The sequence below is a fragment of the Rattus rattus genome, chromosome 1, assembly GCF_011064425.1.
Source record: "Rattus rattus isolate New Zealand chromosome 1, Rrattus_CSIRO_v1, whole genome shotgun sequence".
Taxonomy (NCBI): Eukaryota; Metazoa; Chordata; class Mammalia; order Rodentia; family Muridae; genus Rattus; species Rattus rattus.
The window spans coordinates 29,239,471-29,254,891 of record NC_046154.1 but is presented as its reverse complement, the minus strand read 5'-3'; the positions used below and the strand labels follow the sequence as shown (position 1 = coordinate 29,254,891).

General features: G+C 52.6%; 2 protein-coding genes across 2 annotated transcripts in view; one reads left to right on the top strand and one right to left on the bottom strand.

Annotated features, from left to right (window-relative positions):
• Nucleotides 1-3,503: 3,503 nt before the first annotated feature.
• LOC116898121 (putative uncharacterized protein encoded by MAPKAPK5-AS1) lies at nt 3,504-4,238 on the bottom strand. Its single transcript, XM_032899719.1, has 2 exons — nt 4,031-4,238; nt 3,504-3,718 (listed from the first exon to the last, which is right to left on the bottom strand). Exons 1-2 carry the CDS (start codon nt 4,236-4,238, stop codon nt 3,504-3,506), a joined length of 423 nt encoding a protein of 140 aa, XP_032755610.1.
• Trim62 (tripartite motif containing 62) overlaps nt 3,612-15,421 on the top strand; it is a 28,490-nt gene continuing 16,680 nt past the window's right edge. The window contains 1 exon segment of the mRNA XM_032897436.1: nt 3,612-4,644. Coding sequence (XP_032753327.1) covers nt 4,237-4,644 — 408 coding nt within the window. The 5' untranslated portion in view covers nt 3,612-4,236.

Here is a 15,421-nt window from a genome sequence, read left to right as displayed (position 1 = left end):
TCCTATCCATAGATTTAAATCAATAGATTGCTTGTAGCACCCCACATAGGAAGATGCTACGTACATAGTTTTTTATAGCATTCTTGGGGGGAAGTGATGATTTAAAAGTCTGTTCATGTTTAGCACTGGCGATTTTTTTTCCCCAGCTATCTTTGACCTATAGTCGCTACCTCGAGTCTCAGTTTCCAGGTCACAGATTTTAAGAATAAGTGAATTTGCCAATATGAAATCCACCAGTAACAAGGCCCAACTAAACCTCCAGTTTTCTGATTATAAAGAAAGGAGAGTTAAAGAGGACGAAAGCGAAAATCCCTCAGAATTCCAGCGCGCAGCTGAACACACTCAGAATTGCTGCTGTGGCTCTGCAGAACTTTCAGTCGGAAGTAATCAGTGTAGAATTCCCCGTGTGCCCACGTCTAGGTGTCAGTGTATAATTCTTTTCACTGAACAGTATTTCTCAGAGAGCTCCTTTTTCCCCTCCTAAAACTCCTGATGCTATTTCTTAGAGTAGTAAGTGTTTCTTAGCAACAAGTGGATGACACAGTAATCAGGATCTCTGTCTTAGCTCCGCCCTTTCATTCACATCCATGTTGATGGGCAGTTCATCCACATCCCCTTGGGGGCCGGGGGCAGTTCATCCACATCCACGTGGGGGGTGGGGGCAGTTCATCCACATCCACATGGGGGGTGGGGGCAGTTCATCCACATCCACATGGGGGGGGGCAGTTCATTCAAATCCATGTGGGGGCGGCAGTTCATTCACATCCATGTTGATGGGCAGTTCATCCACATCCACGTGGGGGGTGGGGGCAGTTCATTCACATACATGGGGGGAGCAGTTCATTCACATCCACGTGGGCGGGGGGCAGTTCATTCGCATCCATGGGGGGGGCAGTCCCACTCCACACAGTCATTCAGAAGCTCAGGTTCCTTCCAAATGTTTGCTCTGTTAGCCCCTTATTACTGAAGCCAAATCCCTGGCGTATATATCTCTGTTCCAACTCAAGGGCACACAGCTCACAGTAGAGCAAAAACTCATTGCCCTAAAGTCTGTTTCTCCTCACCATCCACTGGGAAGAGCTTGGTTACCAAAGCCACACCGTGCTGTGAGAGAAAGCCTGGTTTCTAGCAGCGGCTGCACTTCCAGTTGCTTCTTTATTATCATCCGCAAACAGGAAGGAGGCTTTGGACGGACAGCTTGGCGACTCTGCTCCGTCTCCACTTTCTGTACTCCGGTACCTTCCTTAGCCAGTTTAGACCAGAGGATCGTGGTCTAAACTGGCTAAGACGGCTTTGGGTCTCACATTCAATAATGCGTTGCGTAAGCCTAAGAATGTCTTCTCGTTCTTCCTGTGTGCGAGTCTGCCAACTGCACAGAGCATTTCAGGCCCTAGAAAAAGGCCTGGCTCTATCAAAATACACGCTGAGTATCAAAGCCTGTTTGATTCATCACCAAGCCATTTCTATGGTTATTTTTTCATTTCTCTCTAGTTGCTTCAATAATTTAGACTCTGCTCTGTTTGGGGAAAAAAAATATATATATATGGAATATGTGTTAACGTATCAGTTAAGATTCTTTAGGTTTCCAAGTGACAGTCTGCCACTATGAAACTTGCTTAAGCAATCAGATCGACCATCTTATGTATCCAAAAGTCCAGGCTCTGAACCAAAGTTAGTTTCCTCTTCCCCTCGGGACCGGCTGCTCAGACTAAGCACAGCATGGCTACTCCCAATGCCAAAGCGTACTTCCAGAATTCTCCGCTCTCCTTTGTCTTTTTCTCTGGGTTTTTCCAAGTCAGACACCACCAACCCATTACCAACAAGAGGGATGTAACCATCATGATTTGGATGAAATACGATTCTCTCCCGGAGCTGGGTGGGGTCTGCCTTCCTGTGATTGTATTGGGAAGAGAGTCACTTGAACAGCATCCAGGCTCTGGATGTAAGGGATAGCTGTCGCAGGAGCGGCCAGCCTGTCTCCTGTGATGGTGAAAGAGGAGCCAGGTGAGGGTGATGGGAGGCATACGCGCAGAAGGAAATGCGGTTTTCTTAAATTGTACTTCAATAAAGTTTAACTCCGGTGAAGACAGGAGCCACCCTCATGCAGAGTCATTTCCAATGGATGAAACAAGTGTTCTGGAAGGAAAGCTCCTGAGACTCCAAGAGGAAGCAAAAAGGCTCAAGACCCTCAGGCAGTTACAAGACTCACTGAGCCCCACCCCAAGGGTATACAAGCCTTAAAGCAATTGATAAAGACTGTCAGGCATGCAGCTGCCTGCAAGAGGTGCAGGGAATCCCACGGACATGACTTTGGTGATCTGTCAGCCATGCTGGGGTGGGATCCTTTGAGTCACCCATGCTCCTTTAAGTAACCCCAATAAGCCGACTGGTTCACTATGCCTGAGGTGCCCTGTCTGGATGAATACACCTTTGTTCATATCACCACGGGGAGTTACTCAACATGCTCTCAATACTTCCTTTCCGTCATCCCCTCTTATCCACCACTGATTTTCATAGTGTCTATTTTTTTTTTTTAATCTGATGGTCTTATCCTGACTAACAGTCATGCTCCAAGCTGACCTCTTGCAGGTACTAAGACAGCAACTGCCTCTCTGGGCCAGCCTTTCCTTCCTCCCACAAGCCTCTGCTTTGCTCACCTGTGCCCAGCACTGCATGCAAAGGGTCCCCATCCTCCACTGTACTGGTGATGTAGTGAGCATCCTGCACGCCAGGAAACCGGAACCAAAACATTTGTCTGCTTGAAAGCCCAACACCTTCAAGAAATTCTTCTCTACGATGTCCATGCCTTCACCTTCCCCAAACTTCTTCCTTATCCCACCTCCAACGGTACAGAGCGGCTTGCAGGTCCCCATGTTTCTCCCTTTCAAGACTCTGTTCTCTCTCTCACCACTTCTTAGAAATCCCTTTCCTCTTCTACACACACACACCTTCTTAGAAATCCCTTTCTTCTCCATCTGGCACAGATAACAAGGTCTACCATTATACTTTTTTCTTACCCCACCTTACACACACACACACACACACACACACACACACACACACACACACACACTCACAGATACGCAGCAATGCAGAAACATTTGATGAATGGCAAGAACCCTTGAGGCCAGGCATTAGTTCTCCACAATCTTCTACTAAGAAGCTTTTCTCCTTAGAAAGCGAAGAGGAAATAAAAGGTTTAGGAGTGTGCGGCTTCGAATTTAGCCTAAGCCAACAGTAGGGCACGTCTCTAATTGTATCACTACAATCCATGCAGACCTTATATTCTATGCAGACTACACAGCATCGTCTTGTCTTAGTACACAGCTATTATTTCCCTTAGTTCTTCAAATTGATCATCCAGAGAGAGGCTTCTTACTTAGGCGCCGTCCTCTCACTTTTTCTGCATTAGCTGTCCTCTCGCCCCCTGCCGCCAGGACCCTAAGCAACCCTGACAGCTGTGCAGATCCAGAAGAAACAGCTGTTTTTCACGTCCCTGGGGGTCAGGAGCACAGTGGCGGCGAGGCGGGGTCTGGAGGCCCCTCCTCTCCCCCCGCCCGCCGCGGGGGCGGAGCGGCTCGGGTCCCGCCCGCGGGGGCGGAGAGGGAGCCCGGGCGCCGGGCAGTTCGGCTCGGCTGGTTCCGGGTTGAGAGGCTGTGCTGGACCGAAGCGGTGGCCGCTGAGCTGGTGCGGGTAAGGGGCCGCGCGGGGCCGGGATCTGCGGCCAGGGTCGGGCAGCTGAGCGGGCCGGCACCCCTCCTCTGCTCTGCCGGGCAAAGCCGCGGTGCGGCTCGGTCTGGCTGCTCTGTCCCGCAGAATTCCCCATCCCCAGCTCGACCCCCTCCCAAAGCTGTCCGGGTCCCGGGATTCCAGCCCCACTGTGGCCTCCGCCCCACTTCGGGATCTCCTCCTCGCAGCATCTATCCCTGGGGACTGTCTGGTCCTCTAGATCCTCCTCGCCTGGAGCCCCTTCCTTGGGACGCCCTCGGCCTCTCTCCTCCAGCGCTCATCGCTGGTGGCCACCTAGGACCTCGAAACCGAGCTCCGGTGCTCGCATCCCGGGTGGCACCCACTCGGCACCGAACCCTCGCGCCTCCGGCGTCGCAGATAGCTCCCCTCGCGCTCCCCGGTGCCTGTCGCCCGTGCCCCCGTGGGCCTGGCCCCCGGGTACCGCCCCCAATCGCGCCGCGCCGGCCGCCGGCCTCCCGGGCTCCGCTCCGCACCGCCCCCGGCGCCATGGCGTGCAGCCTCAAGGACGAGCTGCTGTGCTCCATCTGCCTGAGCATCTACCAGGACCCGGTGAGCCTGGGCTGCGAGCACTACTTCTGCCGCCGCTGCATCACCGAGCACTGGGTGCGGCAGGAGGCTCAGGGCGCCCGCGACTGCCCGGAGTGCCGGCGCACGTTCGCCGAGCCCGCGCTCGCGCCCAGCCTCAAGCTGGCCAACATCGTGGAGCGCTACAGCGCCTTCCCGCTGGACGCCATCCTCAACGCGCGCCGAGCCGCGCGACCCTGCCAGGCTCACGACAAGGTCAAGCTCTTCTGCCTCACGGACCGCGCGCTCCTCTGCTTCTTCTGTGACGAGCCCGCGCTGCACGAGCAACACCAGGTCACTGGCATCGACGATGCCTTCGAGGAGCTGCAGGTGCGAGGCGGACAGGCGGGGGCGTAGGTGGGGTCAGGGTTCCAATAGGGGCAAGGGACGCAGGCAGACTTAAAGCTAAAGGGGCAGGGCTCCGGTGAGGGGCGGGGCAGGGGCGGGGCCCTTGGGTATCTCTGTGTCAAATGGGCTTGAGAGAGATCTGGGTGGGAGACAGACAGGTCGAGGTGGGATGGGCCAATGGAGAGAGGGAGCCACAGCTGGACCAGATGCTGGCTGAGGCTGAGGCGGAATGGGAGACATCAGCTCCTTCTGGTCTTCTGGGCAAGGACAGGACCACCATCACAACTAACCTGGGAGTCAGAGTCGGGTGTGTGGGAGAGGTAAGCTGCTCTAAATGGAACCACAGAATTCTGGCATGTTTGGGGCATTGTGGGAAGCGGCTTGCTGCTCCAGGTGTTCATAGAGATGTCGAGTAAGGGCAGGGCCTCGGTTGTACCGTGCAAGTGAGGGTTAAGCTTAAGACGTACAAATTGTTCAGATGGCAGGTTAGGGTGCCAAGATTAGATCGAGGTGTGTGAGGGTCTAAGGTTGGCATCAAGTTCAATAATGGCAAGAATCTTTTCCCGGATTTAAACAGGAAACAGGGTAGGGGCCAATTGAGAGTGGAACCAGGAATTAAAGATTCGAGATTTGGAGAATTAGAGTCAGAGGTGGTTGGAGAAGGTGAAGACAGGTCTCTAGGCGTCCCTAACGCCTCTTGATGACCCCTCTTGTCTTCTATACAATCTTTGAGTACCCAACTAAACACAGCCTTTAATTGCAACTAGTCTCCCCAAAACCTTTCCATTGTTATTGACAAGAGGGAAAGACCCTGGTCAGTGTCTTTAATACTCCAAGGCCCCACTCAAACATTTCCCCTTAAAAGTCTTCCTCAAGCTCCATTGGTGCATACGTGTGTGTGTGTGTGTGTGTGTGTGTGTGTGTGTGTGTGTTTTATAGAAAGAAATGTATATATAGAGAGAAATATAGGTAGATGCACATGCTGAGAACTACATTTTCCTGGATGTCTTCTATTAAAAAGATAGTATTGGTATCAATAATCCATTATTTTATTGTCTGTATGCAAGCATCTTGCCCACCTGTGTGTATATACACCATGTGCGTGTGTGGTACCCAAGAGGCCAGAAGAAGGTGTCAGGTCCTGTGGGGCTGGAGTTACACATGGTTGTGAGTCACCAGCGTGGGTGCCGGGAACCAAACCCAGGTCCTCTGCAGGAGGGAGCGCTCTCAGCTGCCGAGGATACACCTGTGGCAGCCCTGGACGTCAGACTCTTTTCGAGTGTGGGAAGCATTCCAGGATCAACTTGATTTGGAGAATACAGTGTATCTTCCATATTCTCCCCATTAGAGAATTCTCAGTTACACGTTCTCCCTTGGAGAAAGCTTGATGGAAAGACATCCACTGAAGTCTATTGAACGATTCTCAAGTTTCTTTGAATCCTTTTCTCAAGCTGACCTATTTCAACCCAGCCGTTCTCTTCCCGGGGTTTGGGATCCCCCTGGTAGAGAAGCCCTCGAGGCAGCACCAGCTCTTTCCTTGGCATTGTTATCACTCCCAAACCTGGCTCAGGCTCAGCCCACAGGTCCTATCAGTAAAATTGAATGAATGAATGAATGAACGAACGAACGAGCTTGGTCTAAGTTCACCTCAACTGAAGGATTCAGAAGTGGAAGTTTTTATCTTTTAAAAGAAATGGAACTAGAGTCGCTAGCCTGTGAGTCCTCCGTCCCTCAAGAGACTTAATCAGGAATTTAAATACCTACTATCTTCCTGCCTGGGCGTTGATGAGGCTGACCCAGAAAGAACTATTTGAAGTGTCAGCTAGGATGGGAGCAGCAGCAGCAGCTCACGTCCCAGTCCTTGCTTCTCCTGAGATCTCTGGAGAACTCGTGTGCCCTGCTGGCGAGCTCTCCCTCTCTCACCTGAGGAAGAGACTTGCCATGATGTCCCCCTTTAAACTCCAGCAGATGCTGGCAGAGAAACTTGCCTCCCCTTGGGGAGGCTTTGTTGAAAGGTTGGGTTCAGGCCAAGTTCCACCCCTACCTGCCTCTCCTGCCTCCTGGGAAAGCGGAGTCATTAGCTGCTGGGAATGGGGCAAGCTCCGTCCTCAAGGTCTGCTCCCCAAGCAGCTAGCGGCTGCTGGAGCCTGTGCCGGGCCCCTATCCTGGGGAATGACAGTGAAGCTGGGAAAGCCTTGGAGATCATCTGGTGCAGAGCTCACTTGACAGATGGAGAACTGGTGGGGGAGGGGACTTGCCCAAGGCCTTGAAGGCAGAGGAGGCCAGGCTCACACACAACTGGGGACTCCAGGCCCCCAACCCAGAATTAGGCCCGCTGCTTTTACCTTTATTCTAAAGCTTGAGGCTACAGAGTGCAAGGATTAGTAGCTTTGTCCTTATCAGCAGGCTGCTCCACCCTGGCCCTGCCATCTGCTGGCTGTGTGACCTTAGGAAAGTGACTTGCTACCTCTGAGCTTCTGGCCCCTTGACCTGCTGTGCAGAACTGCTCTGTGCCCTAGATGCTGGAGGGCAGTGGGTAGGTGCCCCGCCTGGTGTGCTGCGTGAGTTCAGTCAAGTCACCTCAGTTGTCTGAGTCTCCCCGTGCCACCAGTTACGTCCCCAGGAAAGGTGATGTAAGGGTTAATAGTTTCTGATCCAAAGCGCCTAGAACGGGTGGCTGGCAACCGTAACTCTTAGACATCTGTGTTTATTCTAGTGACTGTGTTTACATAGAAAGTGGGACAATATGACATAAAAAGCCAAGTACCCCTCATCCTACCTGTGGCTAAGCGTGACTAGAATTACCGTGTAGTTGTGTAGAAACCTCGTGTGTGTGTGTGTGTGTCTGTCTGTCTGTCTGTCTGTCTGTCTGTGTGTGTCTGTGTCTGTGTGTCTCTGTGTGTGTGTGTGTGCACACGTGTATGCATGCCCCCTCCCCCCAAACTACTGCTGAGCACCTGGACCACAGAGCAAAGAGAAGGGAGGAGCCCATCTCCAAAGAGTTTGGGGTTCCCGAGCCAAGGGCTGCCCAGCTGTCCTCGCATAATCTTTACAGCACCTGCTGTGAGGATGTCGAGATTTATTCTCTTGTAAATGGAGGCAGACACACAAAACTAAGTGGTAGTGAGTGTCAGGGTCAGGACTTGGGACCAGTCCAACTTGGGCCCTAGACAGCTTCTCTGGTGCCCCTGAAGGCCATTCCCTGGCCTCCCCTTTATCATCCAGAATTGTCTCCTACCCGTCCCGCCTGTTTTTTGTTTTTTTTTTTTGTGTCAAGAGCACTTAGCCCAACCAGACTAGGGGCAGTGTCTGTTGGTTCCAGCTGACGCAGCCGCAGGGGCAGGTGGCTGGGATGTCACTCTGATCAAGCAGAGCATCCGGCTCCCTAGCCATCTCAAGTTCCTGACCCCCAGAGAGAGGATCCGATTCATCCGAGCCTCCCTTTCAAGGCCTCATGTGATCACTGGAGCTTTTCCTAAGGCGAGCCTCAGTGCCAACAAAGGCATCAGGGCTGGGCCTTGGATGGGAGCCTGACAGGCTGGGCACAGGGATGAGAGCCCTGGAATCAGCCCCAGGAGGGAAGAGTAGGGTTGGGGATGGTAGGGCTCAAATCTTGGCTCCAACTTTTCCTGCAGGGTGAAAGGCATGGGCTTTTCTGAGCCTTCTTCTGGTCAGACAGACAGATGGATGTCTCTGTCCTGGGGAAATGGCACTCTGCAGTCATGTTTCCTTAGGGGTTCTGTGCACGTAGCAGCCTGTAAGAGTGTGAGTGAGACTGGCATCTGCATACGTCTCCTCGAAGGCATCTGAGCAGCCGGGAGTGCCTCACCCAGAGGCACAGAGCACAGGTCACAGTGGAGGAGAGAGCTGGGAGGCCGGTGTTGAAGTCGAGGGCCCAAAAATGTCATTTTCTGGAACAGAGCAATCTGATGACAAGGCCAACGGTGACAAATTGCCACCTCTGAGTAGCAGAGTGAATTACCTGGTACTGTGTGATGGGCACAGTCCCTTGAGACAGCCTTTCCAGTCCCTACATCCTGAGAGGGTTAAGGAACAGCTGCACGATTCAGACACTCCCTGAGGCCGAGAGCCTGGGAACTTGCCTGAGTCCTTCCTACAAACAGGGAAGAGCCCGGGGCGCCAGCCGCTTCATCATCGGCCCTCACCATTTTGCCTCCAGAAGCAACCAAAAGCATTAGAGTTTCAGACACTCTGGACCGCTCTCCCCACTTTACATAGGAAACCAGGTTCGGCAGAGCTCTGTACTCAGTCGGTCCAAGTCATAGCCTGGCTGACCACCTCACCCTGAGTTCTGCCAGACGCAGGGTGGGCATGGAGGATTTGGAGGTGGGATCAAACTTGGATTCAAGGTTGACTTTAATGTTTTGTCCTGGCCTCGTACCTATGTCCCTGTTGAAGGTTGGTCCTGTGTTGAACTCAGGACATAACTCTTCAATCCTGACCCTCCCTGGGAGTAAGGCCACCCTCGTGGATAAGTAGCTGTTTCCAAGGTCTACCCAACTTGCTAAAGTAATCCAGGCCAGGACAAGAGAGGGCGTGAGCAGAGGAAAGGAACAAATACACAGCCACTACACGGGGCCTGGTGCACTGTGAAGGGACCAGACATTCATATATATTCTCTCTCATTCTCTCTCTCTCTCTCTCTCTCTCTCTCTCTCTCCCTCTCTCTCTCTCCTTTTCTCCTTTTCTTCTCTCTTAATACAGCCATTAACCCATTTTACAAATGAGGAAACTGAGGCACAGAATCTGTTCTTAGGTGACTTGTAAGTCAATTGGACCTTGAATTCTGGTCGTGAATATGACCAGGGGCACAGATGTCTGGGCACACATTCAGATGAGCAGTTGTTGGGGACGGGCATAAAGACGGGAAAGCGGCCTGACTTGCTTAAGATGGGCCCTGGGTATGGATGTGGCAGGAGGGTGGACAGGCTTCAGGGATTAGACGTTGATCCTGAAGGTGCCGAGGAACCAGGGACAGGTGTGAGCAAACCGGTGTGACCTGTCAATTACATACCTGGAGCTGTGTGCATGGCCATCTGTGGGAGGCCCCAGCACGGGGAAGCAGCTGTAGTGCCAGGGACTGTGAGGGCTTGGCTTCAAAAGCAGCCATGCCAGGGGAGCACTCGTGTCTGCCAGGAGCACCTGGAGCACCCAGGTGAGAGACTGGGAAGAAGGCAGAAGGAAGGAAACAAGTCCACCCCGGGTAGGAAAAGAAGCAAGCAGTGCCAGGATTCTGGAGGTTAGAATCCATGGCCATGAGAAGGATCCCTGAGGCCCGAGTCAAGATGGCGTCTGTAGCATCTCAGGAAGAGAGACAACCTCGTAGCAGGGGTGTCTGGGCCTCCATAATCACTGCCTCTGTACTGATCCTTCCGAATTGATGGAGAGCCCTAGGGCCTTACAGCTGGTAGAACTGTACAGCCGTGTGCACATGTGGTCCTATAAGGTGCACATGTGGTCCTATAAGGTGCCCCTGCATTCACTCTCCTGCCATGACCCAGCTCTGATGGCCCCTGAGGAGTCTAACTTCCCCCAACTGACATCCAAGGCCTCCACTCCAGCCCAGCTAGCCTGAGCCAGCCTTTCCAGTTTCTGACTCTACCCACTTGTCACCTGCCTGACTCCGGCCACTTCCTGCCTGACCAGTCCTTACCACTTAAGAGTGTCCAGAGGAGCCCTGTCACCTGCCTTCTGTGCCCTTCCATCAGAAATGAAGTCAGACCCCAGTGTTCTCTGTGTTCCAAGGTCCTGTTTCTCTCTGTCTTGGGGTGGCTTTTCACATGATTTTCCTGGTGATTCTGGACAGAGAGGGCAATGGCAAACCAGAGAAATGACTGCGCCCAGGTCCAGCTTGGTGAACCAGCCAGTCTACTGGGGTTCCTTACAGGAGAATGTGTGAGAGGTTGCTTATACAGACATGGGTGGCTCTGGGAGTCACATCATGAAAAAGCCCATGCTAGCATAGGTGACAGATCACACAAATGGTTTGTGGCTCTCCCCGTTCAGTTAGCCTCTCACCTCCTGTATACTCTCAAGGCTGGCCGGGTTAATCCAGCAGGGGAAGCAGGAGGTACTGGGTGGCCAGAATTCCCAGTGAGCCTCTATTGAGCCCTCTCCCTCCTGCTTCTTCGAGGGAATGCTAGCCTCCCAAACTTGAGCAGGCAGTCACAGCCACTCTGCTTTTGGAGACAATGGCGGCCATGTCATGCCTGGTGGACAGGGCTCCACAGCCTTGACAGTAGCACCTGAGATCGAGCTCACCCTGAGCGGCGTGTCACATCAGGAACCTCGCTGTTTGATGTCCCTGCACCTCTCTGAGACCTATGCTGTTACACACTCACTTTACAGGTTAGAGACCCAAGATGAGGGAAGGTGGCACCAACATGGCCAAGTGGTGACAGCTGCACTGGATCCCAGGCAGACCCCATGTGAACCCTGATCACCCTGGCACCCACCCATCTGAGGTTTTGCCTCTATAACTAGCTGCAGACTATTGGACGTTAGGGACTATGTCTCTCTGATCAGGATGGCCACACAAACCTGATACCCAGAGGGTGCTGGTAATTTGTTGTTGTTGAAAAAGGGATCAGAGAGCTCGTGGGGTCTTAAACATGTTTTTTAGAGTCACCCAAGACCTTGTCTCGATCTTCGCGACCCCTCGGGGCAGCTGTGCTCACAGTGTTTTTCCTCTGTGGCTGTTCTGTCACCTAGGAGTTTATTGACAGTTTCCTGTTTGCTAACTGGCCTCTCAACTAGGAGTACTTGTTTTCTGGCTTACTCTCCCCTGGCAAGCTGTGTGGCCATGGGCCAGTCAGTCTTTCCCTTAGATTTGCTTCCCATCCTGGCAATGGCAGGGGTTGGAGCAGATGGTCCCTCCCACCCCTTCCTGCTTCTGCCACCTCAGGAAGCAGGGAGGGGCTGCCTGGACACAGCATGGAACAAGAACATGAAGTAGTGACAGGAGCCTCAGATGGGACACAGTGACAGCATCTCAGGTACCCTGTGAGTGCCAGGTTATGTGCCCTGGAGGTCTAAATACATCATACCATTATTACCTCCCTTCACGTTCCCCTCCATAGGACCTAGGATTTACCCCTATTTTGCAGATGAAGGCCCTGAGGCTCAGAGAGGTTAGATGACATCATGGGGACACAAAAGCTAGCAGGTGACTGAGCCAACTTTCTCACCCAAATCTCTCTGGTCCTGGGCTGGAAAAGACGCAGAAGTGGGAAGTGAAACTCAGCTCCCTTCTGCACCCTGAACCCACCCTGTGGGCTCCAAGGTTTGGGTTTCCTGGACTAGCTGTTTCCAGGGCTGTATATTGGGCCCAGCACTGCCTGCCTGGGTCCTCCTAGGCTGCTCTGTCGTTCTAACTCCTGTCAATGTCATAGCTGGCTCCTCCCATCCTAGCATCAGGGAGCCCAGACCCTTCCAAGGTCCAGGTCTTTGGGCAGGTTCCCCTTGCAAAAGTCAGAAGCTGGCCCTGTCCTGGGTACTACGGGTGAGAACAGCTCCAGGACATGGTCCCTGCCCTCAAGAGCCCACGATCTAGTAAGGGACACTGATGGGTAACCTTACCGTAGGAATACAGCGTGTTGAGCTTGGGGATCAGGTTTAGTTAATGGGATGCTCGCCTAGTGTGCCTGAAGCTCTGGGTTCGATTCCCAGCACCACATAGGCTGGGTGTGGGGATGAACACCTTCAGGAGGATTAGAAGTCCAAGGTTGTTATTTTTCGCTCCATAGTGATTTTCAGGCTAACCTGGGCTATCTGAGACCCTATCTCAAAGGGGGGAAATGTATTTGCCACAACAGTGCAAGGCTGGGCCCTACACAGAGGAATGTCCCACAGCAGGGGAGATCTGGGGAGCTGGGCTCTCAGGACAGGTGACCTCTGAGTCATATGAGTACCCTGAACAGAGGCCACATTGAGGGCCGGGAGGCAAGCACTACACAATGCTTAATGCTGTCCAATGGAACTTTCTGGAACGATGGAGAGTTCTGCATCTGTGCTGCCTAATGTTAGAGCTGACAGTCCAAAGTGGATATTGAGTCCTTGAGATGAGACGAGACCAGTACAGGCAAGAAATTGAATTTTCCACTTCATTTCATTTTGACCCATTGCAAAGTAAATAGCCACTCGGAGCTGATGACTGTCACGCTGAACCATGCAGGTACGGACAGAGAGGGCTAGAGGGTGGGGGTGGTGTGGAAGGCCTTGAATGCTGCCCCAAGGCCTTGTGCTCTTCTTTCCAGACTCTCAAGAAACCCTGGGGGTTGGGAGAAACCTTTTGATATATGCTGGGGGAGGTGGGGCATAGGGCTCGGATGGCCTGGCCCTGAGGCTGGAGCTTTCGAAAGAAGGATGAAGGACAAACTAAGAGTGGGTGTGGAGACAGGACCATGCTCCACAACTTGAGAGCCGACTGGTCAGGTTCAGAGGTGAGTCCCAAGGTTCTAGCCACGTTGGCACCAGTGGGTCCTCTTCACCAGATAGAATTTCCTGTTCTCAGTAAGGAAGGGCAGGCGTGATGTCCCCAATGCTATTTCTAAATCCATTGTGATGAGTTTATCCAGGTCTCGCTCCCCAGTCCACCCAGCCCAACGTCTGTCTCTCTACCCTTGACAGTGCCATAGGCATTTTAGGAGGCCTTGTTGTGTTTGTGTAGAAAGGCGAAGAATTTCCACCGTCTCCTAGATGGATATAGAAGGAAGAGAAAATCAGTTTTCCTCAGACCCTGGGTCCAAAATCAATGAGGAGTTCATCCATGTTCCCAGGATGTCCCCGGCAATGTGAGAAATGTGGTTTTCCCAGGATGTCCCCAACAATGTAAGAATTGTGGTTTGCAGGGCCTTAGAGAACCCCTGGGAACCACCATGAGGGAGAATGTTGTACTAGCCATCTCTCCAAACAACTACCTCTTGATCAGATGAGTTCCCAAGTTAGACTCGGATCCCGGCTGCCAGGGGCTGAAGGAGCCACTCTCGGCACTGTGGCAAAGTAGGTCTGCCTGTCGAGGAATGGGGGCCTGGGAGCCTTAGGAATGACCCTCAGCTGCTGGTAGTGCTGGCTGAGGAGCTGAAATCCAGTGGGGCTGGGTTTCCCTCTCAGGAAAGCAAGCCTATCTGAGAGGACTCGAGGCTCTGGTGTGCCAGGGACACAGAGCTGGCTCCTGGTCGTCTCTGTCAATGCCCATCTAAGAATCTCACACTGGTGGCTTGAGATCCACTCTGAGGTAAGCATTGACACCATAGGAATTAGCTAGCAGTATTAGGGCTGACTGCCTGCCTTCTCTTCTCTTCCTTCCTTCCTTCCTTCCTCCTTCCTTCCTCCTCCTTCCTTCTTCCTTCCTTCCTTCCTTCTTCCCTTCCTTCCTTCTTCCTTCCTTCCTTCCTTCCTTCTTCCCTTCCTTCCTTCCTCCTTCCCTCCTTCCTTCCTTCTTCCTTCCTCCTTCCTTCCTTCTTCCTTTCCTTCCTTTCTTCCTCCTTCCTTCCTTCCTTCCTTCCTCCTTCCTTCCTTCTTCCTTTCCTCCTTCCTTCCTTTCTTCTTCCTTCCTTCTGTTCTTCCGGTCCTTCCTTCCTTTTCTTCTGCCCTCCCTCCCTTTTATCCCCCGACCCTGGGAACAGGTCTGCTGGTGGTGTGCCCGCTCCCCCAGTCCTCAGACACAGACACTTCTTCCTTTAACTCTTCTGCTTCCCACTTGTGCTGTTTGTCTCTACTCTTATCTCACATTGCGATGGCCGCTAGAGTCCCCCCATTGTGTCTGCTGAAGCTCTCTACTCTCATAAAACATGCCGCCCCCATTTTGTTGGTTACCCCTGTTTCCATGACCACAACATCCAGAGTGGCCTGCCCATTGCACACTCTGTCACCTTTTCCAGAGTGTGGACCACGCTGGTCATCCCCTTGCTCTTTGCTTATTTTTCTGGTTTATTATCAGCCTTCCCCACTGGACTGGAAGATCCCCCTGGACAGAAACCACCTCTGTCTTGTTCTCTGTTGTATCTTCCGGGCCTCAGTGCGGCCCGTTTCATTGTAGCTACTCAAGAAACACTTGATAAATGAGTGAGGGATAGTAAGCAGTCTGTGTTCTCCATCCCTCCTTCTCGTGTTATTAGTCATCTCTTCCTGTCAGTGCTGAGCCTGTAGAATGACTTGGACCAGTCGTTCGCTGAGCATGCCCTCTGCTCTGACAAGATGGATGAGTAAGAGAGAGAGAAAGATAGGATCCAGCTGGGCAGTGGTAGCACACACCTTTAATCCCAGCACTCAGGAGGCAGAGGCAGGAGGATCTGAAGCTAGCCTGGTCTACAGAGCGAGTCCCAGGGTAGCCAAGGACTACACAGGGTTCCTGTCTGGCACCACTTGGCCTAAGCTGACTGGGATCCCTAGGACTTGTTCAGGGTCTCTTTTCATGGAAATTTACTCACACGGCCCCTTCTCAGAGTCCCAACAAGTACCAGATAGCCACCAGGTGCAGACCACTGAGGGAGTTAGAGCAGTAAACCGTGAAGTACCTGAAGGTCTAATATGGGGAAGGAGGACGGACAGATAGACAGAAGGATGCTTCCCTATGATACTGAGGCTAGAGCCTCGGTAATGCAGAGAGCTGGACTCTATTGAGGATCATCTATTGCCTCCCCGACTTATGTATTTGTCAAATAAACAACTACACTTGGCATGTGCTGGTACTACTCTGGACACTCAGGATACAGGGAAATAGAGCAGCAAAGTCATT